Source organism: Ictalurus furcatus, chromosome 12 (assembly GCF_023375685.1).
Source record: "Ictalurus furcatus strain D&B chromosome 12, Billie_1.0, whole genome shotgun sequence".
Classification (NCBI taxonomy): domain Eukaryota; kingdom Metazoa; phylum Chordata; class Actinopteri; order Siluriformes; family Ictaluridae; genus Ictalurus; species Ictalurus furcatus.
Genome location: NC_071266.1, coordinates 24,237,073 through 24,265,065, shown reverse-complemented (window position 1 = coordinate 24,265,065; position 27,993 = coordinate 24,237,073). Strand labels below are relative to the sequence as shown.

At 41.5% G+C, this 27,993-nt stretch overlaps 1 protein-coding gene across 2 annotated transcripts; it reads right to left on the bottom strand.

Annotated features, from left to right (window-relative positions):
- Window positions 1–180: 180 nt before the first annotated feature.
- Window positions 181–27,993, bottom strand: LOC128616073 (NACHT, LRR and PYD domains-containing protein 12-like). 2 transcript variants are annotated; one of them, XM_053638567.1, is made up of 13 exons: window positions 27,734–27,993; window positions 23,445–23,587; window positions 22,792–22,908; window positions 22,387–22,503; window positions 21,181–21,234; window positions 19,144–20,970; window positions 18,645–18,860; window positions 18,081–18,254; window positions 16,333–16,506; window positions 15,420–15,593; window positions 10,177–10,350; window positions 2,406–2,579; window positions 181–1,515 (listed from the first exon to the last, which is right to left on the bottom strand). In XM_053638567.1, the coding sequence occupies exons 2-13, from the start codon at window positions 23,495–23,497 to the stop codon at window positions 1,494–1,496; spliced, it is 3,276 nt and encodes a 1,091-aa protein (XP_053494542.1). In that variant the 5' UTR covers window positions 23,498–23,587; window positions 27,734–27,993; the 3' UTR covers window positions 181–1,493. The 2 variants fall into 2 exon arrangements, with proteins under 2 accessions (XP_053494542.1, XP_053494543.1); XM_053638568.1 differs by lacking the exon at window positions 22,387–22,503.

Here is a 27,993-nt window from a genome sequence, read left to right as displayed (position 1 = left end):
TATGTCTTCCAGACCTCCGTCAGCCATTTCAGCCTGTTCTACCATTACTCTATTAACTTTTAGTTCTGTGCTGCTATGAGCTAGAAAGTGTGGTTTACCGCAGAGTTCAGGCCTGGAGAGTCCGAATGAACACACACACTGACACATGCGAATGTTCACAGAGAATTCTGGTTTATTCATTCAAAACAGAAGTATTTATACACATACCACTTTGATAACAGCAGTGTGTGGAGGGTTTCTACTGGTGCAGGGGCCAGACAGATAGACAAAATACACAGCGCACAGGGTCATACTACAAAATAAGTCTACATGTTTCAGCTATATTAAAGGATGGCAGCTTATTCAAAGAGCTAATTAAATGTATACATTCATCATAGGTATTTGATAGCAGAGAGACACACAAACAGAAACTATAACCCAGTATTCCCCGTATCCAAGGTGTCTTAATACAGTTCATAATATAAGAGTACATGATATAAGAGAATTTCCTTTCAATTACTATTTACTGCTCTGTATATAATAATGCAAATCTTTGCTTTAAAGCATTTCTTTGTATGTGTCTATGTAAAAATTTTATTCAGTGCACGGTCCGTGAATAACAAGGCCCTGCTTTTATCGGATTTTCTTACTGATAAAAAGCTGGACTTGTTGATTATAACCGAAACATGGCATAAAGAAAATGATCACTCCAGCGGGATTTGGAGTATTAGCTCTCCCGAGGTTATCTGGCAGAGGCGGAGGCATTATTGTGGTTTATAACCTGAAGTTCAACATAAGCTCTGTGTCCGTTCCCCACTTTCCATCATTTTCCATCTGGGGTTGTTCCAGCAGAACTAAAGACTGTAGTGTTTAGAGAGGATCTATTTCTTTAAGTGGAATCACTCCCTTTAGCATTGATTTCTGATTGGTAATTAGCCATGCGCATTGATATGTTTCTCTCTTGCTCTGGTTAACACACGAGTTAACTTTACCTCCGAGTGTCTACTGTATTCTTCTCAAGTTGTAGTCTAATACAAAGATACAACATATTCACTTCTTCAAAATGTACTGTATTTGACTGACACAATTACGCAAAATATTGCAAGTAGTGTATACTTAAGTAATAGTGATGGCACTGATCCCATACCGGGTATGATCAGCTGATACTAGCAAAGAAATGGGGATCAGATATCAGAGAAAATAAAGAACAGATTAGATCTGATCCTGGAACCAAAAAATCTACACTATATTAAATACCAACTAAAGGACAGAGTGATAAATGTGACTTGTAGTGAGTCTCCCAGGGGCTTCTTCACATAAACTCCTCAGATGCTAATCCTGTCAGGTGAGAATCCCACCAATGCCATGAAACTGTTCCTGTCCATTTCAGCTCCGTCTTCCACTGACTGGGTCCAGCTGGAGTTCGTGTGGTTTTTCACCTGCTGTTCCAAATAATCCCTCAGGTTTTCATTGGGATTGAGGAAATTTTGTCCAGGGATCACAGGTCGTTCTACTCAGTGCAGAGATGTGTGTAGTCTAGTAAAATGTAAAAGACAGATATCTGAATTAATAACCAAAAACTGTGGTACTTCATGATTTACAGCATGTAATCATCTCTGCTGCAAAGAAAACATTATCATCTCCTCTTCATAATCATTCAACATTTCTTCATTCTTATAGAATATATTTGTTAGAACATTTAGCTAGAACAGATGAGAACTTCCACAAGATCTAACAGGAACATGAGCAGATATTTACCATCACATCACTGCTCTTATACAATCACAGGCTGTAGAGCTTTATTTTTAAAACAGTGATCACTGCTGTGTGTTTTATCTCTTCTTCTACATGTGTATTTAAGTGCAGACGTTAAGAACAAGCGGAGGGGAACTTTACAGGAATGACAGAAGACACGGTGTGGAGGTGGAGTGCTGGAAGGAGTGTCAGAGTAAAGTGACTCCTTAAATTAAATATTTGTAGCAGTGTGGCTAAAAGATGATGATTTTAATTCGCTTTTATGAGAGTGGAGAAGAAAATCTGCTGCTGATCAGAAACAGGGAGAAGCCGAGATCATCTGATTCAGACAAAAGCAGCAGTATGAAGTCAAAGATAGCAGGGTGTCACAAGGAGACGAGGTGTTCATTTACAATCACTCTCATGCACTCAGTGCTGACATTTTGTAGACTCTGTCTGACTCCCTGTCTTCTGCTTTCACATCAATTTTAAATCAATACCAAACAGCATCAAAGCTAATTGTTAGAAAAAGTCTGATTAAATCGAATATAGTGAAATTTTAACCCAGTATCCGATAATCTGATATTTACTGCAACTAAAATGAAATGTACAAACTAATACTAATGTACAAAATAATGTTAATCAGTCTTTTCATTTGTTTCAGTTTTTATCTAAAAAATATCGTTACTCACTCAAGTGTCTGTAGTTGGTAATGTTCATCATTCTTCAGAGCAGAGAGACACTTCACTCCTGAGTCTCCTAATTTATTCTCATACAGATCCAGTTCTCTCAGGTGTGAGGGGTTTGATCTCAGAGCTGAAGCCAGAGCAGCACAGCCTTCATCCGAGACACCACAATAACGCAACCTGCAGAGACACAATGACACACTCTTCACTCTCTCAGTTTATGAACACCAAGACATACTTTGTGTATCTTGAAATGAGTGGTGTGTGTGTGTGTGTGTGTGTGTGTGAAAGAGAGAGAGAGAGAGAGAGAGAAAGACAGAGAGATAGTGTGAATGTTTAAATGGTTTATTCAGTACTGACAAGAACAAGTCTGACTGTTTTATTTATGCAGAATGTGTCTGTTATTTTACACACATTCCATTGACTTGGAAGAACACTAGACCCTGTTTTATTATTATCAAAGTAAAATCATATTAAAAATCACTCATTATTTATAATGAAATACTTAAATTTTGACTACAGCTGCAAAAACTAATAGATAATATCGATAATAATCGATTATGAAAATCGTTGTGGACGAATCTCAGTATGGATTAGTTGGTCTGCGCCGGCACGGGGGAGATTTACTCACTACGTTACTTCTGTTCCGAAAACACGCCTTGGAGAGTAAATACTAAAGTTGTGTCCCAAATGAAGTACAATACACTTACACTATGCATTATGTACTCTACCATCTAATGTGTGGATTTTAGAAAGGTAATATCTTCTCAAATAGAACACTAGTGGTTTTTTACTAACTGGAAGTATAATCCGCTTCCCAGTCGACGGCACATGACGTCATACATACGCTAGCATTAGCAGACACCCGAGTCACCGACAATGACTTTCTTCAGTTTACTATTTGTGGATGTTACCTTTTATTCCCAACATGACCTCAGTCTCCATCAGACGGAGGAGAAATCATCACGTGACTGAGGAAGAACGTCCTCTAAGGCAGGGAGCATTTTATATTAAACACAGCGGAGATCAAACAGTGTTGCACGAGCACAAAGTTTTGTTTATGTCCAAAATGTTCCACTGTGTGTAAGGGGCAGGGGAAACTGGTGCAAGCTGCTTAGAAGCTTTAGTTTAATTTAAGTTTATTGTCATGGGGCGCTGCTGAGCTGCCAATGGAGTAGGACATGAAGTTGGAGGCTCCTGCTGATTTCGATTAAAATTGTAAAGAACTTGCGCTTTTCGGTCAGACAATAGATTTTGACTTATTCTACTCCATTTTTTGTCTGCACTTTTAACTTTGTGGTACATTAAAACGTCTGGAAAAAATACGAAAGCCTGTAGTACTATTCAGACACAATTGAGGCCTACTGTGCGCCGTGAGCGAGTTGCCTTCTTCCCCTGAATCCGCCTCGCCACACAGTGATTCTGACTTCGCCGCCCTCAGGCTCGAGTTGCTGGCTTCACTGAGGAAGGACATTGCCAATATTTTTAAAAAGGAGCTCCAGGAGACTCTCGGGGGTGCACTGTCGACTATCAAGCTTGACCTGCAAGCCGTGAAAACACAGCTGGTTAGTGATAAAGTTGCTACCGATGCTACCTTATCAACACTGAAAGGTTCTGTTTGGGAAATGGAGCACGCTCTCTCCGATTGCACCGATGACATAGCTCAGATGAAGACTATTATCGAGTCTCTCACTGTGACCGTAACCAAATTAGAGAATAAATGTGAGGATCTGGAGTCTAGGTCATGGCGCAATAACATTAGGATAGTGGGAGTTCCAGAGGGCCCTGACACCTGTACAACTGCTGCTGTAGCGGCCTTGTTAAAGGAACCGTGTGGTCTGGAGAAGGAGCCGGTTTTGGACCGGTCCCACCGACCCTTCAGCCTAAGCCCAAGCCTGGTGAACGACCATGAGCTATTGTGTGCAGATTCCACTATCACAGTGACTGTGTTGACATTTTACGCCGTACGAGAGAGCTCCAGAGGATTAAAGTGAGGGATTTGACCATTTCAGTTTTCCCGGACCACAAAGCCAAGATAGCCCGAGCTCGGGCTGTGTTTTCACAAGGTTAGGCGTCAACTTCGTGCCATTGAGGGCACTCGCTATGGAATACTTCACCTAGCTCGGCTTCGCATTACATATAACGGTGTTCAGAAAGACTTCGTTTCAGCGGAAGAAGTGGGGGACTATGTCAAATTCTTGACATCTGGGTGAGCTGCATCACCTACGACAGCAAATTTTATATGCAGTTAAAACTATGCAATCTAACAAAGCTCCTGGCCCAGACGGGTTTCCAATTGAATTTTTAAAATGTTTATTGGAAAATTAGCTCCATTGCTTTTATCTATGTTCAATGAATGCTTGGAATGTGGGTCTTTGCCTCCAACTCTGACACAAGCCACGATAGCTCTCCTTCTTAACCTCTTTTACTGGTAGCCAAAAAATGGCATTTTTGTCTGTTTTGGGGGTACCTGTGTTCAGCATTGATTTGTTTTGTGATATCACACACCACAGTAGTGGTTAATGGCTCATATGAAAGTAGACACTTAAGACTTTAAGAATTAGCAGGTATTTCAAGTATTTCTTCTTTGACCTAGCCTACCTGGGGCAATATATTCAGATTTTTTTTTTTTAATTATAAAAAAAATATATTTACTTTTAATCCAAATGTTATATCTTCACAGCAAATGGTCTCAAAGATGCCCCAAGTACTTGTCCATGAACACCCAAAATATGAGGAAGTTAACTCTAACCACTAAAATTGTGTGTAAGGTTATCCAAACAAAGGTTAAAACCTCTCCAAAATGGCACCAAACGTCTCCAAATGGCACCAAACGTCTCCAAATGACATAAAACCTCTCTAAATGGCACAAAGCTTATAAAAATGGCACAAAGCCTTTAAAAATTGCAGACTTCTAGAAATAGCAAACTTTTTTTTTTAAGGCACAAAATAACCTCTCCAAAAGGCACCAAACCTCTCCAAATGGCACCAAACGTCTCCAAAAGGCACCAAACATCTCCAAATGGCACAACATGAAAACAAATGGCAGTAGCATGAACTATGTTACACAATGTGTAATTTCACACACACAAAAAAGTCTGAAACATACTTATAAAATATAATGTTTATTAAAAATAGTGCCAGAGCCCCAAGTGAATGAAAACTTGCTCTCTGAATGGCTCAAATGAGTTTTGCAGGAAGAGCGTTAGAGCGGAGCTCCCATTTCCGGATAGTTTCTCTGCACGGCCCTATAGCGCTTTGCTGATTGGCCTGTACCCGCTGACACACAACTCAAGACCAATGGATGCACGCGTAAAAGGTTTGGTTGTGCTGATTACGCTTTTGATTTTCTCAGCCTCTGAGTGGTCAATCATGTCGAGTTTGGGCTTGTTTGAAAGCAAGAAGTATCTACAATTGGTCCAAGTGGTCCAGTCCAGTGGTCCAGTCAAGTTAGACTGCCCGATTAAAATTTAGGAGGCGGGTTGTTCAGCATAGCCAAAGCAGGTTAGCGTTTTTTTTAAGATGGTGTTTCAGTTCAGTTTATGGCTAATTACTAAATTCCAGAGGGGCGGGATATCAAAACACTTAATGCATTTTGAAGAGGACATTTGTGACTAAATATGGAACGTTGCATTTGTTTTCTTCAATAAAACTGATGGACTTTATACCGATGGAAACGTGCATGATTTGCAAAACCGCAAGCGAACTGGAGTTTCGTCTATGTAGGTAATGTAAGGTAGTAAACGTTGATACAAGTCCAATCTTTGGTTTAAATGTTATAATTTTATTGTGGCAGTTGTATACGGTGTTTTACTATCAAAAAAGCTTTAGTTGTGCTCTCCGATTTATCTCTGTCTCAATGTTTTCATGGAGAGGTGTGAATTGTTTGTCCAGCAGGGAGCTCAAACTCCGCCCCTTTCCCATCCCCCTGCTCACCAGGAGTTAAGCACACAGTCATGAAACTGCACACAAAGAAAGCCACCAGTGTCCTGACTAATCTTATACCAGAACTGTGGCGATAAAATAATTCATTTGTTTATACTAATTGAAAATGACAGATAAGTCGTTTTCCATTCCGCTGGCGGAATGAACGCAAGTGTCGGGGCGAAAGGGGTTTTAAGGAGAGTAAAAATCCAACCTCCTGTGGTTCTTATAGACCGCTGTCTCTGCTTAATGCAGATGTAAAGGTGTTGGCAAAAGTAATTGCATCTCGTTTAGAGAACGTGCTCCCTTATATCATATATATGAAGAGCAGAACAGTTTTATAAAGGGACGTCAATTGTTTTTCAATACCCGTACACTCTTTAATATAATTCATTCAAAGTATTCAGCTGAGCTTCCTGAGATTGTAATTACTTTAGATGCTGAAAAAGCATTTGACAGGGTTGAGTGGGAGTATTTGTTTGCAGTTTTGAGGAAGTTCGGATTCGGGGATACATTTATGTCTTGGATTCGCCTCCTTTACTGATCCCCTAAAGCCAGGCTTCAAACGAACGATATTTATTCTGATTATTTTGCTCTCGGACGAGGGTGTCGCCAAGGCTGTCCTTTATCCCCTCTGCGTTTTGCTGTCACTATCGAGCCTCTGTTTATCTTATTAAGATCTTCCCACTTGTTTAAAGGAGTAGTTTGATACGGTGTACAATACAAATTGTCGCTATATGCTGATGATTTGTTATTGTATGTAACCGATCCTATTGCCTCTATGCCTGCTGTCTTAGGTGTTCTGGAAACCTTCAGTTTTGTCTCAGGTTATAAATTAAATTTGGACAAAAGCGACTGTTTTCCCGTCAATACTGCAGCATTTTCTCTCCAACAGGCAGATCTACCTTTTCGATTTAGTTAGGCAGGGTTTAAATACCTAGGTATCAATGTGACACGTTCTTTATCTAATCTTGTATCAGCTAATTTCACTCCCCTTATCTCAAAGGTTAAATCCAACATTAAAAGATGGGTTAACCTCCCCCTTTCTCTAATTGGCAGGATCAATGTCATCAAAATGAATATATTTCCGAAGTTTCTTTTCTTATTTCAGCAAGTTCTTCTTTTTCTGCCAAAATCATTCTTTGATTCATTGGATAAAATAATTTGTTCTTTTATTTGGGTTGGGAAGCCACCAAGGGTTTGTAAAACTTTATTGTAGGGATGCAGACTTAGTGGAGGACTTGCATTACCCAATTTTCAATTCTATTACTGGGCTGTGCACATCCATAAACTTTGCTACTGGGTTAAATCTCCTGGATCTTCTTGGTGTAAATTGGAACTATCATCTTGTAGGGAATCCTCTATACCTGCTTTACTTTATTCCTCTCTACCTACAAAGCTCTCTCTATACACTGATAAAGAAGTTGTCCTTAACACACTTAAGATTTGGTACCAATTTAGACGGCGCTTTAAGTTTGTAGGTGCATCCTCTTTGGGTCCTTTAAGCAACAACCACTTATTTCCTCCATCTTGTTTGGACTCTACATTTTCAGTGTGGTATGACAAGGGCATTAAACAAGTTAAAAATCTGTATGCCGATGGTGTCTTTGATAGCTTTGCCAATCTGTCATCTACTTATGACCTCCCTGTGAGGCACCTGTTTCGTTATTTTCAAATTCGAAATTTTGTTTCCAGATGTTTTCCTAATTTCCCCTCTGCGCTTCCTGAACAGGCTTGGGAAAGCTTGTTTTCAAACAATCCACATCAGAGAGGAATGAATTCTAAGATTTATGATTTTACGCTGGTGTTAGGTAGTGAGTCGAATACCAAAATTAAGGGAAATGGAGTTAGGAGTACAAATAAGTGAAGAGTGTTGGGAACGTGCTATAGGTAGGACACAGTCTACCACTTCTTGTGCTCGTCTTGGACTTATCCAGCTCAAAGTTTTACATAGGGTCCATTTGTCCAAGTCGAGACATTCTGTAATATATCCAGAAGTAGAGGACAAGTGTGATAAATGCCATGGCTCTCCCTGTCATCTTGGCCATATGTTTTTCTTTTGCCCTGATCTCTATGGTTTTTGCACTGGTTTCTTTACTATCGTGTCCACTATTCTCAGAGTAGATTTAAAACCTTGCCCATATTGGGATATTGCCTATATTTGGGATTCCTGATGCCTCAGTTCCATTACCCTCTGTACAAAAAGATATTATCGCGTTCACATCCCTAATAGCAAGACGTTCCCTATTGTTGCATTGGAAGTCTGCTAAATATCCGTCCATCTCCCAGTGGCTAAAGGACATGATGTTTTTTTTTTAAACTCGAGAAAATAAAGTATACGATGAGGGGTTGTACTGACAAGTTTTTTTTTTTTTTTTTTTTTTATAAATGGCAACCCTTTATTTCATATTTTATGGAGTTACAGACACTTCCCATTTGAATTTATGTGCCTGTTGTTGGGTTTTACAATATATACATAACCAGGTATAGATATTGGTTAGCCATGATGAGCCGGGGTGGGGTGGGGGGTTGTTTATTTGATTGTACTCTTTAATTTTGTTTTCCTTTTCTACACTATGTATGTATGTGTGTATATGTAAGTATAAAAAAATGAGAATGGTATTGTTGCTATGTGACAGGTTTGTTTTCTTTCTCAATAAAAAATATTCTGGAAAAAAGTTTATTGTCATTATATGCTGTATTTGCGCACTTGCAGTGTAAATTCTGTCGTTTATTGTAAAGGAAGTTATCTATTAGTGACGAGGCTGCGTTGCTGATCACGCGCAGTGTAGATGCGCTGATACACAGTGTAGCGCAAGTAAGATCTGTAATGTCTAATTAAAACACTATGATCACAAGTAAACACAAGTAAAATAATATTCCTAAAAGCAGTGAGTAACAGAAACCACAAGGTGCAGTGAAAGTGAGTTTTTATTATTAATTTAGGACTGTAGTTTAATTCTGTGCTTTTTGTGAATCCATAAAATGTAATGCATATATATATATATATATATATATATATATATATATATATATATATATATATATAATATCTTTTTTATAATATTTATGCATTACTTTTTATGAATGCACAAAAAGCACCGGATTAAGCTACAATCCTAACTTAATATATATTCTGGTGTGTGTGTGTGTGTGTGTGTGTGTGTGAATTGGGTTCTTTTCTGTTTTGGACAAACAGTTCTGTAAAGTTTTAGTCTGAAGTTTATATTTGTAACACTTAGTTTGTGGATTATATTTTAAATAAACCCAAAAAAAGAGTACTGAAAGTTTGCCCCGCCCATCCAATCAAGTGAAAAAATAATCAGTCAACTAATGGATTATGAAAATAATCGTTAGTTGCAGCCCTAATTTTGACGTATTTTAATGCATATTGTGTGTGTTTTCACTACTGAGGAAAACTACATAAGTTTAATGCTGCTTCTGTAACACAGATCTGGCAACCCTGTACATAACAGCTAGACGCAGACGTACCGAAAGAATCCTCACTAACAGTACAAAATTTCTACTGGAATAATTTCACCCTGCATCACACACAGTGTATTTAGTTTGTGTCTGAGCTGCAGTTTGTGTGATTAGTTACAGTGTTGTATTAAATTTCACAGTAATTTTAGACACAATGCAGTCGCATCAAGTCACGTTTTGTGCTGCAGCTTCTCGCATATGTACATCTGACCCAAAGACTCTGTGACAGATCATCAGTGTGCAGTGAAAAGAAACAATCTTCCTCCTCAGGACATTGATGATGAACCTAAAACCTCTGCTTCAGTCTCACTATTAGAGAATGTGTCTTACTGAGGAGCAGGTCATGTGACTCTCAGAGAGATGATCTTACCCCAGTATCTCCAGTTTACAGTGAGGATTCTCCAGTACAGCAGAGAGACACTTCACTCCTGAGTCTCCTAGATTATTCAAAGACAGATGCAGTTCTCTCAGGTGTGAGGGGTTTGATCTCAGAGCTGAAGCCAGAGCAGTACAGCCTTCATCCGAGACACCACACCTACACAACCTGCAGAGACACAATGACACACTCTTCACTCTCTCAGTTTATGAACACCATGACATACTTTGCGTATCTTGAAATGAGGGGGGGGGGGGGGGGGGGGGTGAGAGAGAGAGAAAGACAGAGAGAGATACTGTGAATGTTTAAATGGTTTATTCAGTACTGACAAGTCTGACTGTTTTATTTATGCAGAATGTGTTTGTTATTTTACACACACATTCCATTGACTTGGAAGAACACTAGACCCTGTTTTATTATTATCAAAGTAAAATCATATTAAAAATCACTCATTATTTATGATGAAACACTTAATGTTTTGACTACAGCTGCAACAACTAATAGATAATATCGATAATAATCGATTATGAAAATCGTTGTGGACGAATCTCAGTATGGATTAGTTGGTCTGCGCGTGGCATGGGGGAGATTTACTCACTATGTTACTTCTGTTCCGAAAACACGCCTCGGAGAGTAAATACTAAAGTTGTGTCCCAAATGAAGTACAATACGCTTACACTATGCACAGAGTACTCTACCGTCTAGTGTGTGGATTTTAGAAAGGTAATATCGTCTCAAATAGAACACTAGTGGATTTTACTAACCGGAAGTATAATCCGCTTCCCAGTCGACAGCGCATGACGTCATACGCATGCTAGCATTAGCAGACACCCGAGTCACGGACAATGACTTTCTTCAGTTTACTATTTGTGAACGTTACCTTTTATTCCCAACATGACCTCAGTCTCCATCAGAAGGAGGAGAAATCATCACATGACTGAGGAAGAACGTCCTCTAATGCAGGGGGCATTTTATATTAAACACCGCGCAGATCAAACAGTGCTGCACGAGCACAAAGTTATGTTCATGTCCAAAATGTTCCACTGTGTGTAAGGGGCAGGGAAACTGGTGCAAGCTGCTTAGAAGCTTTAGTTTAATTTATATTTATTGTAATTATATGCTTTATATGCACGAGTAAGATCTGTAATATCTAATTAAAACACTATGATCAAAAATAAACACAAGTAAAATAATATGCCTAAAGACAGCGAGTAACAGAAACCACAAGGTGCAGTGAAAGTGAATTTATATTATTGATTTAGGACTGTAGTTAAATTTGGTGATTTTTGTGCATCCATAAAAAGTAATGCATAAATATTATACAATTTTATACATATATAAATATATAAAAAAATTATTTTAGAATATTCATGCATTACTATTTATGGATGCACAAAAAGCAGCGAATTAAACTACAGTCCTAAATTAATATATATTCTGATGTGTGTGTGTGTGTGTGTGTGTGTGTGTGTGTGTGTGTGTGTGTGTGTGTGTGCGTGTACTGGGTTCTTTTCTGTTTTGGACACACAGCTGTGTAAAGTTTTAGTCTGAATTTATATTTGTAACACTCAGTTTGTGGATTATATTTTAAATAAACCCCAAATAATGGTACTGAAAGTTTTCCCCGCCCATCCGATTAATCAATAAATAAATAAATGAATAAATAAATAAATGAATGAATAAATAAATAAACAAATAATCAGTCAACCAAATCGATTATGAAAATAATCGTTAGTTGTAGCTGTCACGATTCCCCCTTTAAGCAGTGTGCTCTAAGCGCGAATGCGCGAGCACCTGCTTTTCCGTTGTTGACTGTAATGACATCTGGACACGTGTGTTTTGTTTATGTTTCTGTCATGTCTCCTCCCTGTTCTGTCATTGGCTGGGATTTCACGTGGGTCTGTGTTGCTCTCAGCTGCTAGCAGTTTAGACGCTGATTATGTCCGCATATATACCGCGCGCTTCCCAGCACACAGCGCGGAAGATTAATAATATGTTAGCGTTAGTTTAGTTCGTATCGTAGTCACAGTTTATGTTTAAAGTCAGTTCACGCTGGATTATCCGCTTCCAGTCCCTCGTCATAGTTCGTTTCTTGTTTTGTTTATCGACCTAGATTCCTGCCTTGCCCCGTGTATGCCTGTTTGCCAATCGCCTGACCTCTTGCATGTTTCTGGATTACGTTTTGGATCACGTATTGGATTTGTCTGCCTGTCTCTCTTTCCAATAAACAACCGTTCATACTGCACTTGCATCCGTCCTATGTCTGCTCCGTCACGATTCGTGACAGAATCTTCCGCCCTAAACATGGATGCAGCACGAGGACGAGAGAGAAGTCACGCCACAGAAACCAGGGAAATAGTAGGACAATACCTCATCGAGGAACGCTCGGATTACTGGCCGCATTTTTCATCCGTGCAATTTCCCCAAAGGTACGCCGTTGAATTGCCGCTAGAGACAGCGGGATTGGGGAGCTACCGGCTGGAGTTCCTCTTCAGCTGCCAGGTGTATTTCTGCAGCTTGGCGTTTCCCAAGCCTACTAAGAGAGAGTGGATCGGGTTCCTGGTGTCCAGGTTTTGCGGTCCGGCCCGTGACTGGGCGGAACAGCTGGTGAGTGCTGGGTCGCCAGCCCTCCATGATGTCACTCAGTTTGCAGAGCTGTTTATGGAGGAGTTTTCACAGCCTGGACAACTTCGTGGTCTTGATTTACTGGGGTGGAGAGTCAATGGACAGCCCCAGGTGGACCCACCATTCAACCTCTATTATGAGGAGATGGACAGGGCAGTAACCAGCGATCCACTTGAGTTTCCGGCCAACACGGGGGCGAAATCTCCGAGATGTATGACCGAGGGCTGCGGGAGAGAGACTCAGCTTGTCCCACCTGCAAGAAGCTGGGCCTCCAGGAAGCTTTCTTCTGCTCTCAGGAATGCTTCAAGAGCAGCTGGCGGGAGCATAAGAAACTCCACCGGAGAGCCCGTGCAGAGACCCAGCCCGGGATCGACAGGGTGACCTCGGAGCGCCCGTCGGAGGTCCTAGCACCAGAGCCCCAGCCGGAGGTTAACCTGGCGACCTCAGAGCTCAAACCTGAGCCCCACGAGGTGGGCTCACCTGCCGAGCTCCAGCAGGAGGTCATCGGGGAGGCACCAACACCAGGCTCTGATGTCCAAGTCAAGTCTCAAGTTTCTGAAGTCCAAGTCCAGTTTCAAGTCCCTGAGGTCCAAGTCCAAGTCAAGCCTCCAGTCCCTGAGGTCCAAGTCAAGCCTCCAGTCCCTGAGGTCCAAGTCAAGCCTCCAGTCCCTGAGATCCAAGTCAAGCCTCCAGTCCCTGAGGTCCAAGTCAAGCCTCCAGTCCCTGAGGTCCAAGTCAAGCCTCCAGTCCCTGAGATCCAAGTCAAGCCTCCAGTCTCTGAGATCCAAGTCAAGCCTACAGTCTCTGAGGTCCAAGTCAAGCCTCGCCTCCAGGCTCTGAAGCCCAAGTCAAGCCTCCAGGCTCTGAAGCCCAAGTCAAGCCTCCAGGCCCTGACGCCCAAGCCAAGCCTCCAGGCCCTGACGCCCAAGCCAAGCCTCCAGGCCCTGACGCCCAAGCCAAGCCTCCAGGCCCTGACGTCCAAGCCTCCAGGCCCTGACGTCCAAGCCTCCAGGCTCTGACGTCCAAGCCAAGTCTCACGTCCCTGAGGGCCAAGCCAAGTCTCACGTCCCTGAGGGCCAAGCCAAGTCTCACGTCCCTGAGGGCCAAGCCAAGTCTCACGTCCCTGAGGGCCAAGCCAAGTCTCACGTCCCTGAGCTCACATCCAAGCCTGCTGATCCAGTTGACCAAGCTCTGCTAATATCTCCGCCTAATGACCAAATGCTGCTCACGCCCAAGTCTACCGACCCGGTCGCCCAAGTTCAGCCCACGCCCAAGACTGCTGACACGGCCAGCCAAGCTCCGCCCGTGCCCGAGTCTGCTGACAGGGCCAGCCAAGCTCCGCCCGCGCCCCAGTCTGCTGACACGGCCAGCCAAGCTCCGCCCGCACCACAGTCTGCTGACACGGCCAGCCAAGCTCCGCCTGTGCCAGAGTCTGCTGACACGGCCGGCCAAGCTCCGCCCGTGTCCAAGGTTCACCTGGTGACCTCAGAGCCTCAGCCTCCCTGTTCAGCTGAGGACGTCGCTCAGCCCGCCTGTTCAGCTGAGGACGTCGCTCACCCCACCTGTTCAGCTGAGGACGTCGCTCAGCCCGCCTGTTCGGCTGTGGTCGTCGCTCAGCCCGCCTGCCCGGCTGTGGACGTCGCTCTGCCTTCATGCTCCGCCGAGGACGTCGCTCTGCCTTCATGCTCCGCCGAGGACGTCGCTCTGCCTTCAGGCTCCGCCGAGGACTTCGCTCAGCCCACCTACCCTGCTGTGGTTGTCGCTCTGCCTTCATGCTCCACCGAGGACTTTGCTCAGCCTGCCTGCCCGGCTGTGGATGTCGCTCTGCTTCCCTGCTACGCCGAGGACGTCGCTCCGCTTCCCTGCGCCGCCAAGAACACCGTGCAGTTTCCTGGCTCTGCCTGGGACATTCAGTCCAGGGGGCCAGGTCTCAATCCCAATTAAATGGGATGACTCATGGCACTCCGGGAGGAGTGCCTTTGGGGGGGGGGGGGGTTCTGTCACGATTCCCCCTTTAAGCAGTGTGCTCTAAGCGCGAATGCGCGAGCACCTGCTTTTCCGTTGTTGACCGTAATGACATCTGGACACGTGTGTTTTGTTTATGTTTCTGTCATGTCTCCTCCCTGTTCTGTCATTGGCTGGGATTTCACGTGGGTCTGTATTGCTCTCAGCTGCTAGCAGTTTAGACGCTGATTATGTCCGCATATATACCGCGCGCTTCCCAGCACACAGCGCGGAAGATTAATAATATGTTAGCGTTAGTTTAGCTCGTATCGTAGTCACAGTTTATGTTTAAAGTCAGTTCGCGCTGGATTATCCGCTTCCAGTCCCTCGTCATAGTTCGTTTCTGTTTTGTTTATCGACCTAGATTCCTGCCTTGCCCCGTGTATGCCTGTTTGCCAATCGCCTGACCTCTTGCATGTTTCTGGATTACGTTTTGGATCACGTTTTGGATTTGTCTGCCTGTCTCTCTTTCCAATAAACAACCGTTCATACTGCACTTGCATCCGTCCTATGTCTGCTCCGTCACGATTCGTGACAGTAGCCCTAGTTTTGACGCATTATAGTGCATATTGTGTGTGTTTTCACTACTCTCAGAGAGATGATCTTACCTCAGTATCTCCAGTTTACAGTGAGGATTCTCCAGTCCAGCAGAGAGACACTTCACTCCTGAGTCTCCTAGATTATTCAGAGACAGATACAGTTCTCTCAGGTGTGAGGGGTTTGATCTCAGAGTTGAAGTTAGAGCAGCACAGCCTTCATCTGAGATATCACACTCCTCCAACCTGCAGAGACACAATGACACACTCTTCATCAACACATTTTCATTACATTAAAGATGATGTGTGGGATTTTATTATTCAGAATGACACGAGGATTTAATATCATCTGTTTATTCTAATTAACAATGTGTCTCATTTATAAAACTGGATATGAACGGGTTTGTGTGTAAATCGTTTGTACGAGCGTTTACACAAGAAATTTGGTATTAATGAAAATCCTCTTAATTCGTATTGTACTCGTGCTTCTGAGTGTGTGTACATTTATACTTAAGAAGAAACCTTTATTTGTCACATATACATTACAGCACAGTGAAATTCTTTTCTTCACATTTCCCAGCTTGTTAGGAAGTTTGGGTCAGAGTGCAGGATCAGCCATGATACAGTTCCCCTGGAGCAGATAGGGTTAAGGGCCTTGCTCAAGGGCCCAACCTTCTGATCAGTAACCCATAGACTTAACCATTATAATTTTGCCTTAACTTATAATTTGCATGGATTACTGTAATATTATATCTGGAATATTCATGTGAGTTTAAATTGATTATTTTCAACATGTTTACTGCGTTTAGCAGACCCCTTTATTGACCCAAAGACTCTGTGACAGATCATCAGTGTGCAGTGAAAAGAAACAATCTTCCTCCTCAGGACATTGATGATGAACCTAAAACCTCTGCTTCAGTCTCACTATTAGAGAATGTGTCTTACTGAGGAGCAGGTCATGTGACTCTCAGAGAGATGATCTTACTTCAGTATCTCCAGTTTACAGTGAGGATTCTCCAGTACAGCAGAGAGACACTTCATTCCTGAGTCTCCTAGATTATTCGAAGACAGATACAGTTCTCTCAGGTGTGAGGGGTTTGATCTCAGAGCTGAAGTCAGAGCAGCACAGCCTTCATCTGAGACACCACAATAACTCAACCTGCAGAGACCCAATGACACACTCTTCATCAACACATTTTCATTACATTAAAGATGATGTGTGGGATTTTATTATTCAGAATGACATGAGGATTTAATATCATCTGTTTATTCTAATTAACAATGTGCCTCATTTATAAAACTGGATATAAACGGGTTTGTGTGTAAATCGTTTGTACGAGCGTTTACACAAGAAATTTGGTATTCATGAAAATCCTCTTAATTCGTATTCTACTCGTGCTCCTGAGTGTGTGCACATTTATACTTAAGAAAAAACCTTTATTTGTCACATATACATTACAGCACAGTGAAATTCTTTTCTTCACATTTCCCAGCTTCTTAGGAAGATGGGGTCAGAGCTCAGGATCAGCCATGATACAGCGCCCCTGGAGCAGATAGGGTTAAGGGCCTTGCTCATGCGCCCAACCTTCTGATCAGTAACCCATAGACTTAACCATTATAATTTTGCCTTAATTTATAATCTGCAAGGATTACTTTAATATTATATCTGGAATATTCTGTTGAGTATAAATTATAATTTTAAAAATATAAAAATATTTTAAACATGTTTACAGCATTTAGCAGACCCCTTTATCCAGAGCGACTTATAGAAGTGCTTTGGAGTTTCTATCAAAAACACATCCTCATGCTAGTTCACTAGATCAGGGACTAAGAGCACCACTGAGAAAATTTGTGAATATCAGATGTTTTATATTATTGACAGTTTTTAAAAAATATTAAAAAAGTGAGCCAATACAAACCATAAATTAAGACAAAAAAAACTAATCATTAAAGCGAGTGCGAAGAAAATCAGACTTTCAGAGACTTTTGTAAGTCTGGTGGAAAATTTGAGTTGGGTTTGACTCACGCAAACATTTACACACAACTTTACTAAAAGATCGAAAAATGACCCCCAAAGTCATTAAAATAATACTTTGGGCGTTGATAGGTCTAAAGGAGTGAAAACAACTGGAGAGGTTAGCGAACAACTGTGAAAGATGGTGGAAGGTCGTCAGTGGCCTGTGTTCCCCAGAGGGAAAAAAGTAAGTAAGTGTGAGACTGATAAATTTATAGTGAAGTCCATTAGGCTGCTTCTGTAAAGCAGATCTGGCAACCCTGTTCATAGTGTCTCATTTTTAATTAAAAATCAAATGTTTCATAATTTTTTTTTTACCATTCTGTTCTATAACATTAACTTCTCATTTTAATTTAAAAATTCTTTATTTTGAGATCATTTGCACCATTTCCCTGCTGCTTTTAAACCCTGCATCACACACAGTGTATTTAGTTTGTGTCTGAGCTGCAGTTTGTGTGATTAGTTACAACGTTGTAGTAAATTTCACAGTAATTTTAGACACATTGCAGTCGCATCAAGTCACGTTTTGTGCTGCAGCTTCTCACATACGTACATCTGACCCAAAGACTCTGTGACAGATCATCAGTGTGCAGTGAAAAGAAACAATGTTCCTCCTCAGGACATTGATGATGAACCTAAAACCTCTGCTTCAGTCTCACTATTAGAGAATGTGTCTTACTGAGGAGCAGGTCATGTGACTCTCAGAGAGATGATCTTACTTCAGTATCTCCAGTTTACAGTGAGGATTCTCCAGTCCAGCAGAGAGACACTTCACTCCTGAGTCTCCTACATTATTCTCAGACAGATCCAGTTCTCTCAGGTGTGAGGGGTTTGATCTCAGGGCTGAAGCCAGAGCAGCACAGCCTTCATCTGAGACACCACACTCCCACAACCTGCAGAGACACAATGACACACTCTTCATCAACACATTTTCATTTTGATTTAAAACGTACTGTAAAGATGATATGTCTGTTATGTTGGACTGTCTCCCTTCTTTTGTCCAATCACAAGATATTATTACCACTGACAATTATGGTGTAAAACTAATGATGGTTTATGCTAAAAGTAATGAGTCAGGTTTTTTTTTAATCTCTGTTTAAATGTATTTTTATACATATATCTAAGTGCATTTAATTATTACTATTATTGCACAAGTGATGTGTTTAATGACTAATATATTTGTTCTGTATGTTGTACTGATTTAACTGAAAAAACAGAACTGCACACAACTATTAACTGCAGCTTTTAGTGAGGTACTGTGTCTCTCAGAGAGATGATCTTACTTCACATTTTTTACTTTACAATGAGGATTCTCCAGTAGAGCAGAGAGACGCTTCACTCCTGAGTCTCCAAGATCATTCCCAGTCAGATCCAGTGTCTTCCCAGTCAGATGCAGTGTATCCACAGTCAGATGCAGTTCTCTCAGATTGGAGGTTTCTGAGCTGAGCACTGAGGCCAGAGCTGACCAACCACGTTCTTGAATTGTATCACACCTGATACTGAAGGAAAAAATACATAATGAATTAACAGTAATGCAAATTATCAAACAAGTCCTCAAACCTTCACTGCAACTTCTCAGTTTCAAAAGCACAAACATCCGTTAGACAAAAGTCCCACACAGTCAGAGCTGTTCAGATTCGGCTTGGTGGGAGTTTTTAGCTGCGTACATCATCACACACATTGTAGATTCATTGTAGAGTTAGATTCATCTGAACAGCTAAGACATTTGATTTGTTCTCTTAACACTGTAACAGTAGAAGAGTTCTATTAAGATTTACTTACATTGCTTTTCTGGATGCTGCAATCACAGGCATCACCTTCACAAGAATCTCCTCTCTTATTTTATCTGTAGAGATATATTTACTCTGGTCAAATTCCTCCAGTTCCTCTGCTGATGTCAGTAAGACAAACACCAGAGCAGACCACTGTGAAGAAGAGAGTTCACTTTGTTTTCCAGATTTCAGGTAGTGTTGGATTTCCTCCACTAGAGAATTGTCCCCCAGTTCATTCAGACAGTGGAACAGATTGATGGATTTTTCTGTAGGAAGATCTTCATTAATCTTCATCTTAATGTACTGTACTGTGTTCCTCTGTTCTGTCTGGGAGCTACCTCCTGTATGTGTTACTAAGGTATGTAAGAGGTTCTGATTGGACTCCAGTGAGAGACCCAGAAGAAACCGGAGGAAAAGATCCAGATGTCCAGTCTGATTCTTTAAGGCCTGATCTACAGCACTCTTGTGGACAGCTGAGATTGTAATTTCTTCAGTCAACTGGTCAGAGAACTGATTAAGAACATTTTTCTTTTCCATCATGAATGTCAGGTGCCCATACAGAGCTGCGAGATGCTCCTGAATGCTCAGATGAACAAAGCAGTACACTTTACTCTGGTGAAGTCCAAACTCTTCTCTGAAGATCTGCGTACACACACCTGAGTACACTGCTGCTTCTCTCACATCGATGCCACACCCTCTCAGGTCTTCCTCATAGAAGATCAGGTTGCCTTTCATCAGCTGCTGAAAAGCCAGTCGTCCCAGTTTGAGAAGCATTTCTTCATCACTCTCCTGCTTCTTTGAGTACTTGTCTCTTATGATGTTTGTCTGAATGATGAAGAAATGTGTGTACATTTGAGTCAGAGTCTTGGGGATCTCTCCACTCTCTGCTTCATCCAACATTCTCTCTAGAACAGTGGCTGAAATCCAGCAGAAAACTGGGATGTGGCACATGATGTAGAGGCTTCTTAATGACTTCAGGTGTGTGATGATGTTATTGGCCAGGCTCTGATCACTGATCCTCTTCCTGAAGTAATCCTCCTTTTGTGGGTCATTGAACCCTCGTACCTCTGTGACTCGATGGACACACTCAGAGGGGATTTGATCAGCTGCTGCGGGTCGGGAGGTGATCCAGATGAGAGCAGAGGGAAGCAGATTCCCTTTGATCAGGTTTATCAGCAGCACATGCACTGATGCTGATTCAGTTACATCACACACTCTCTCTGTGTTCTGGAAATCCAGAGGAAAACGATACTCGTCCAATCCATCAAAAATGAACAGAACCTTTTCCAAACTGGACATTTCTGTTTCTTTTGTCTCCTTAAAACAGACATGAAGGAGATCCATCAGACTCAGTTTCTGGTCCTTCATCAAATTCAGCTCTCTGAAAGGAAGTGGAAATATGAGGTGGATGTCCTGATTTGCTTTCCCTTCAGCCCAGTCCAGAATGAACTTCTGCACAGAGACTGTTTTTCCAATGCCAGCGACTCCCTTTGTCAGCACAGTTCTGATGGGTTTGTCTTTTTTAGATAAGGGCTTTGTCTGCACAGTTCTGATGGGTTTGTCTTGATCAGATAACGGCTTAAAGATGTCATTGCATTTGATTGGTGTTTCCTCTGTTGTCGTTCTCCTGGATGCTGCCTCGATCTGTCTCACCTCATGTTCTTTATTGACGTCTCCACTGTCTCCCTCTGTGATGTAGAGCTCTGTGTAGATCTCATTCAGGAGTGTTCGTTTTTCCGGGTTTATCATCACTCCATTTAAACACTGAAATTTCTTCATCAGATTTAATTTGAACATTTTCTGGAATTCATTTACAGCAGCAGGTTCTGGGTCGTGTCTGTGACAGGGTGAAAGATCACAGTTTAAGATCACATTTTTTTCTGACTGGTTACCACAGATAACCATTCTTTATGATGTTCTCACTGTGTATTTGCCGTATTCTACGGTATGTTTTCTATAATCTAATCACTCTGCAGGAAATAACAGCAGAGATGTTTATAATACCAGCGGGTCAGTGTCACAGTCATGATGTTGGGTTTGATCTTACCCTGTAGCTGTGATGACGTTCTTTTCTCTTCTGTCTCTTGACTTCTGTAGAACACTGGGAATAAAAACTGTAGCTGTTAAAGGCAATAACTTTCATCACTTTAATACTGTAGTCTAAACTTTAGCCCTAATTCTAGTAAAATAATTGTAGTAAGGGCATTAATATTTAGAAAACACAGTGCTAAATACAACAACACCAACATTGAGGACCTGGAGAAAAAATGAGTCCGTTTTAAATTGAGGTTTTCTATATTATTTACATCTAGATGTGTTAAATAACTTAGAACATGGCACCTTATCATTCAGGAAATGAAAGCTGAAATTCTGGTCTATTGTCTCATTCATCTTTTATCTCCAACCCAAATGTCTTCAGTGTATAGCAAAAGTGCAAGAATTGGCCTCGCTGTTCCAATACTTGTGGAGGGGACTGTATATGGTCATTATGGTTGTAACAGAACATGAGGACATCATTCAGAATGAACAGATAATGTGTCCTAAATGCACATACAGATAATTATTTTTTTTAAAAACCTGCTAGAAAGGTTCACAGGTATAAAAATCTGTAACTCTATCCAGAATTATACTACACTGTGGATGAGATTCAGTCCATCACCTGTAGGGACAATTTAGTTATCAGTAGACCTACTGACATGATTTTGGGAGGTAAAATGTTTAAATTGAGGAAAATGCTGATTTTGATTATTATTATTATTATTAATATATAATGTAATGTCAGTTATATGATTTATGGTAAATAATCAGTGCCTGTGTTCATATAAAGAGTCTCCATTTTCTATTATATTTTACAGAAATACTCAGACACATCACTCTTCATGGAGACACATCCAAGCAATTATTATTTTTAGTGGCTGCGGCTCAGGTGGTAGAGTGGGTTTTCCAGTAATCGGAGGGTTGGCGGTTTGATTCCCGGCCCACGTGACCCCACGTATTATTATTATTATTAGTAATAGTATTAGTAGCAGTAGTTTTAGTGTCATTACATATTGTTTCCTATAGTTTGTTTTGCTTATATTAGCATTTCTTGCTTTTGCATTTAAGGCATTACCTGTAAGACATTTTGACCTTCATAAAGTTCTGTAGTATCACTAAAGACCAAGAAACTAAAATATAAATCAAAATAGCTGCTAATGAATGTGTAGCACAGCTATTAACTGTGACTTTAACTATGAGAACTATGAGATGTTACCTGTGTGCAGATGAGGAGTCTCTAATTCTAAAGTTATGAGGAAAACCCATAGACGCATCACTCTTCATGGAGACACAGCTGGGTTCCGGTGAGTCTGATCTCTTTCTCTGTAGTTTACTGTACAACATTATAGAAAGTCCTTTATATACCTCCTTTACCATTTTGACTGACTTGTTAATTTGAGGTAATTTGCTCTAATAATGAACAGTAGAATGCACAGTCTTTACTGGTTGTTTTAATTATTTTGTTAGCGGTTACCATTACTTTTATTGTCACATCAAAATACATTCAGCATAATGCGATAAATATCAGAATGCTTCTAATGACCCTGGACTGGATAAAAGAATGTGTAACACGGCCTTTCTCTCTGTAGTGACTTTAACTATGAGAACTATGAGATGTTACCTGTGTACAGATGAGGGGTTTCCATTTTTAAAGTACCATGGAGACTCCATAGACGCATCATTCTTCATGGAGACACAGCTGGGTTCCGGTGAGTCTGATCTCTTTCTCTGTAGTTTACTGTACAACATTATAGAGTGGGCATGAGACAGAATTTCATTGTCTCAATAATCAGGATACAGAATACAGGTGAGAGATTTTTGTATCAGATCGTATATTATGATATTTCTGTTTAATATTCGTTATGACCTCTACCTCTCCTTACACACTAGGCAGCAGCAGCAGACGTAGTAGCATACAGAGCAAGAAGTTTACGAGTGGGAACCTAACTGCCTCGAAGCATGCTTACTTAATAGTACACAGCCTTGTTTCATTTGGCCTGCGTGAACTTGGAAAAAATAACGCTGAAACGGCTCGTAGTACACTACTGCTCAACATTTTCAAACTGTCCAGAATTCACAGCAGATGTCCAAAGTGTAGCTTTTAAGTACATCATTTTACTTACAATCAACAGAATCTAGCAGTTTTTTCAAGTGATGACTGCTAAGTTTTCCTGCTTAGTATAAATTTTTGTTCAATTATTATTTTATATAAACTCACTACATATTTCAGATATGAACATTTAATGACTAAAATACTAGGACATGGTAGCTTACTGTTTTTTTGAGGGTGGAGTCACATCATCTGTGTCCAGGTCAGGGGTCTCCATGTTTGAATATTAGTGTATACACAGACAGCTCATGGACACACAGCTGAGTCCTGAAGATGCTGATGGCTTCTGCTGGAATTACTTACCCTCCTAGAAAACACAAAACAAACACACAGGTAAAGTTGGGGGAAAAAATCTTTCACATCTCTCAACTAAAGAAAATGTTGCTCCTAAAACAAAATCTTGGGTGTGTGTGTGTGTGTGTGTGTGTGTGTGTGTGTGGAGGTATGCATGGTCTGCAGATGGGCCTCAACTGCCTGACACCACCCATAAACCTCGAAGTTAGAGGATGCTGCTCCACAGAGGCTCCATCGATAGGGGAGTGGTTGGCCAAAATGGTGGCCATGTAGACCCTGATGTAGAAGGAGCCAACCCTGCTGTGAAACATCCTTGTAAGAACTCCAGGACTGTAGCTATTGTGAAGTTCAGTGGGTTTAGCTGACGTTCCTCACACCACGAGACAAAAAGTCACCACTTCAGCACATGCAACTTCCTTGTGGATGGTGCTCTAGTGTTCAACATGGTCTCTACAACCTCAGTTGCGAGACCAGAATCTATGAGCTGGTGCCCCGCAGGGGCCAGACCCACAGTTTCCATAGTTCCGGCCGAGGGTGATAAATCAGCCCTCTGGCTTGAGACAGTAGATCCCTGCGGATGGGAATCTCCCAAGGAGTGCCGTCCAGCAGGGATGTTATCTCTGAGAACCATATTCGAGCTGGCTAATAAGGTGCTACTAGCAGCCGACATAGACAGACTTGGCGAACTCTCACTAGAGCTTGTGGGAGCAGAGCGATCATGGGAAAAATGTACAGATGTGACTTTGGCCATGTGTGCACCATGACCTCCCGCCCCAATGGTGTGGGAGGAGTGAGGGCAAACCACAGTGGGCAATGCGTTGTCCCCTCGGAGGCGAACACAACCACTTCTGCTTGGCCAAACCTCCGCCATATGGACTCTGCCATTTTGTGGATGGAGCCTCCAATTCCTGAGCCTCAGCCCCTGCCTCAACCGGATGTCTGCTCCCACATTCCAGTTGCCCAGAATATACATTGCACTCACTGACAAAAACTTTTCCTCTGCCCAGCGAAGAATTAGTTGCGAGAACAGTGCTGGCTGTCACAACTAACACATGATGCTAGAAACACGGCCCGCATTTCTAGGTGATTTATATACCACTCCAGATGAGGGCCGCTCCAGAGACCGTGAGCTGTTCTGCCATCTACGATCGTGCCCCAGCCTGTGAGAGAGGTATCTGTCATTACCGTCTTGCAAAAAGCAGACACCCCTAGAGTGTGACCCGAGGTTGGAAACCGGGAACACCTCCAAATTCTCAGAGCACATAGGCATCACCGCGTGACACTGCTTACTCACAGAGATTTCGTCCTCAGATGAAACCCCTGTGCAATATCCTGTGCAATAGGCCCAACAGTATGATGTTAGCTGCTGCTGCCATATGCCTTAACAGTCTCTCGTAGCGACTGGAGGGGATGCCGAGATCCAGCTTTATCTTGCTCAATGTTGGTAGGATTCACCCCACGCATGTTGGGGATAGAAACGCCCTCAATGTAGTAGAATCCTTATAACCTCTAGAAAAGTTGTCCACTGCACTGGAGAAAGCATACTTTTCTTGAGGTTCAACCTGAGCCCCAAGCTCTTCATGTGGGCGAGAACAACATCTCGATGGTGAATCGCCAGTTCCCTGGATCATGCTAGAATTAACCAGTCGTCCAGGTAGTTTAGTACACGGATGCCCTGGAGTCACAATGGAGCCAGAATGACATCCATGCACTTTGTGAAGGTGTAAGGGGATAAAGCTAGCCTGAAGGAAAGAACCCGATATTGGTACGCATTGCCTCCAAACGCAAACCTCAGGAACTTCCTGCGAGAGGGCAATATATGTGGAAATATACATCTTTTAGATCTATCGTCACAAACCAGTCCGCAAACTGAATCTGTGGAACGATAAGTGTGGGTGTCAGCATCTTGAACCTGTATGTCCGCAGAGTACAGTTCAGATGACACAGATCTAAAATTGGCCATATTCTCCCATGTTTTTTTGTGGACCAGAAAATAACGTCTGTAAAAACCTCCCTCCCACAGAGAACGGGGTACATGTTCAATGGCCCCTTTGACCAAGAGGGATCTTACTTCCTGCGCTAACATTGGGCTCCGCTCTGTGCTGACCACTGTGGTACCATAGAACCCTTTTCTACAGTAGACAGAACACATGGAGACACATTTGGCAGTAATTTCCATGCTAGAGTACCTGAGTACCTGGTAGGTGAATGTGTGTGTGATTGTGCCCTGTGATGGATTGGCACCCCGTCCAGGGTGTACCCCGCCTTGCAGTATAGAAGATGGATGGATGGATGGATAATAATGTTTCTTAAATCATGTTTTTAGTAAAAAATGAATTTTTATTTGGCTCATTGCTTTATAGCATCTCTTTATAGCATCTCTTTATACTTAATCAATTTTGCTCTTTTTTTTTTAAATGTAAAAGCATAAATATAAAAATGAACCCTCTTGTGTGTTGGTTTTGTTTTTTATTTATTTAAAATGATTGTTGTGTATTTAAAGTGAAGTTGTTTTGGTTGTGTAGGAGCTCGTTTTCCGCTTTCGGTGCTGTTACCGCTAAGTGTCTAAAAGCCGCGCAACTAAAAAGGACGTGCGGCTAATAACCGAGAATTCAGGATGAGCTGCTGCTTAACTGCACTGTGAAAACCTTCAACTAACCACTGACTTTATTTCTTTATATTTGAGTCCAAGATCAAAATAAAACTCTACGAACCGCTCCACTGTGAACGTGGTATGTCTGAACCACTGCCCTGCTGCCAGAGAGAAATTAAACCGGAAGTACTGTTTGTACAAAGAGAGAACGCAACGCAAAAGCATGAAAATATAAAAGTTCCTCCTATATCATATTTTTTTCACCACCACGTCCCCTCCGTACTGTCCCACTATTTTGGTGATGGCTGTGTGGAACTGAAAAGTAAAATAAATGTTAAAGAAAACATTTTGTAGGGACAGCTCAAGAAAACTAAGTTGTGATCTGGAGATAACAGCTCAGAAAAAAAAATAAATAATCATGGCCTTTTCCGTAGAAGCCAGATCTTAAAACACATTATGTTTGTTCCACACATAAATCTAAATTCCCCAAACACTGAATGTTAATCAAAGAGAGAAACTTATATATAAAATATGTGTTATATAAAATATATAACACACAGCTGATAAACAGCAGCTTTACAGGGAAGATGATTTCAGGTCCGGGACGTGACGCAGTTTTCTTCACGGCCGGACTGGGACATAATTTCAGTCTCACACTCATCCAGGCCACCCAATAGACCCACAACAAATTTTTAAACCACTGACAACCCTATTTTTCCTTGAAAATTCAATTTATTACACACAGTATGGTCTCCCATAAAAAAACAACGAACTACTCACACCCCAAGACTCGAGATGTGAACTAATCATTTCTGCTGCCGGTACAGAACTTATGCGGATGTTGCGGTGCATGCGCGGTCAAAAATGAACGAATCACTCTCTGAGACAACTCGTACAAGAGTCATATTAAAGAGTCGTTCCAAATGAACGAATCTTTCATGAATGACACATCACTAATGCACAGACATAATTTTCTAAATCGCCTAAATATCTGTTAGTACAATACTAACTACATCATGACAATATCTATTAAGAAAAATCATAATCTTGAACATGAGATTACCTTTTATGACTCAGAGCTTGGAAAAGTGTTGTTTGGTTGTATTGTTGTATTTGTTACTTCAACATTTAAAATAACAACATGGAGGGCTCCCTAAATGTACTGCACGTTTGATATTTGTCTGCTAAATGACTTAGTATTATAACTATACAGTAAATAATGCTGTCATTTCACCGGGCCGCTTCCTCTCCATTCTCTCTCTGTGCACTGGCTCTGTTCAGAACCGGAACCGGAACCGAGGAGAATGGTAAGGCTGCAAGTCAAAACTAACAGATTCATGGTTTATTATCAAATGCCGAATTCGTTAAGGATCACTTGGGTACAACGGACATGCAATAATATAAAATAATAACGAATAAATTAATAAGTAAATAAATAAATAAAACAAACAAACAGCAGGGCAGTGGTCCTCCTCCCGAAGTCCAGTCCGGGCCTGGTTCTCTTACTCCTGTTTTTACACGAGGACAATAAAATATAAAGTCGTTTCTGTTAAAGAAATAACTCACGTTTAGTCAACACTCCATGTTGTGTGACATTAATGTCACCGTTTCTGCCTGGTGCTGAGTTTGTTTGTTTGTTTGTTTGTTTGCTTTTCCAACAGGAGATAAAATGGACTGGATACTGAAAGTGAAACTCTTCTGCTTCTTCTTCTTGTTTTAATGGTGGTCGGCAAACCAAGTTCAGGTGCATTACCGCCACCTACTGGACTGGAGTGCGGGCAGCAGCTCGGCAGGGGGAAAAAATAATAAATAAATAAATAAATAAA

Coding starts and splice junctions, on each gene's coding strand:
- LOC128616073 (XM_053638567.1), bottom strand. CDS start 23,497: ATGGAGACCCCTGACCTGGACACAGATGATGTGACTCCACCCTCAAAA. Junction 18,861..19,143: donor GCAGCATCCAGAAAAGCAAT/GTAAGTAAATCT, acceptor TTTTTCCTTCAG/TATCAGGTGTGATACAATTC. Junction 15,594..16,332: donor TGTAAACTGGAGATACTGAA/GTAAGATCATCT, acceptor GTGTCTCTGCAG/GTTGGAGGAGTGTGATATCT.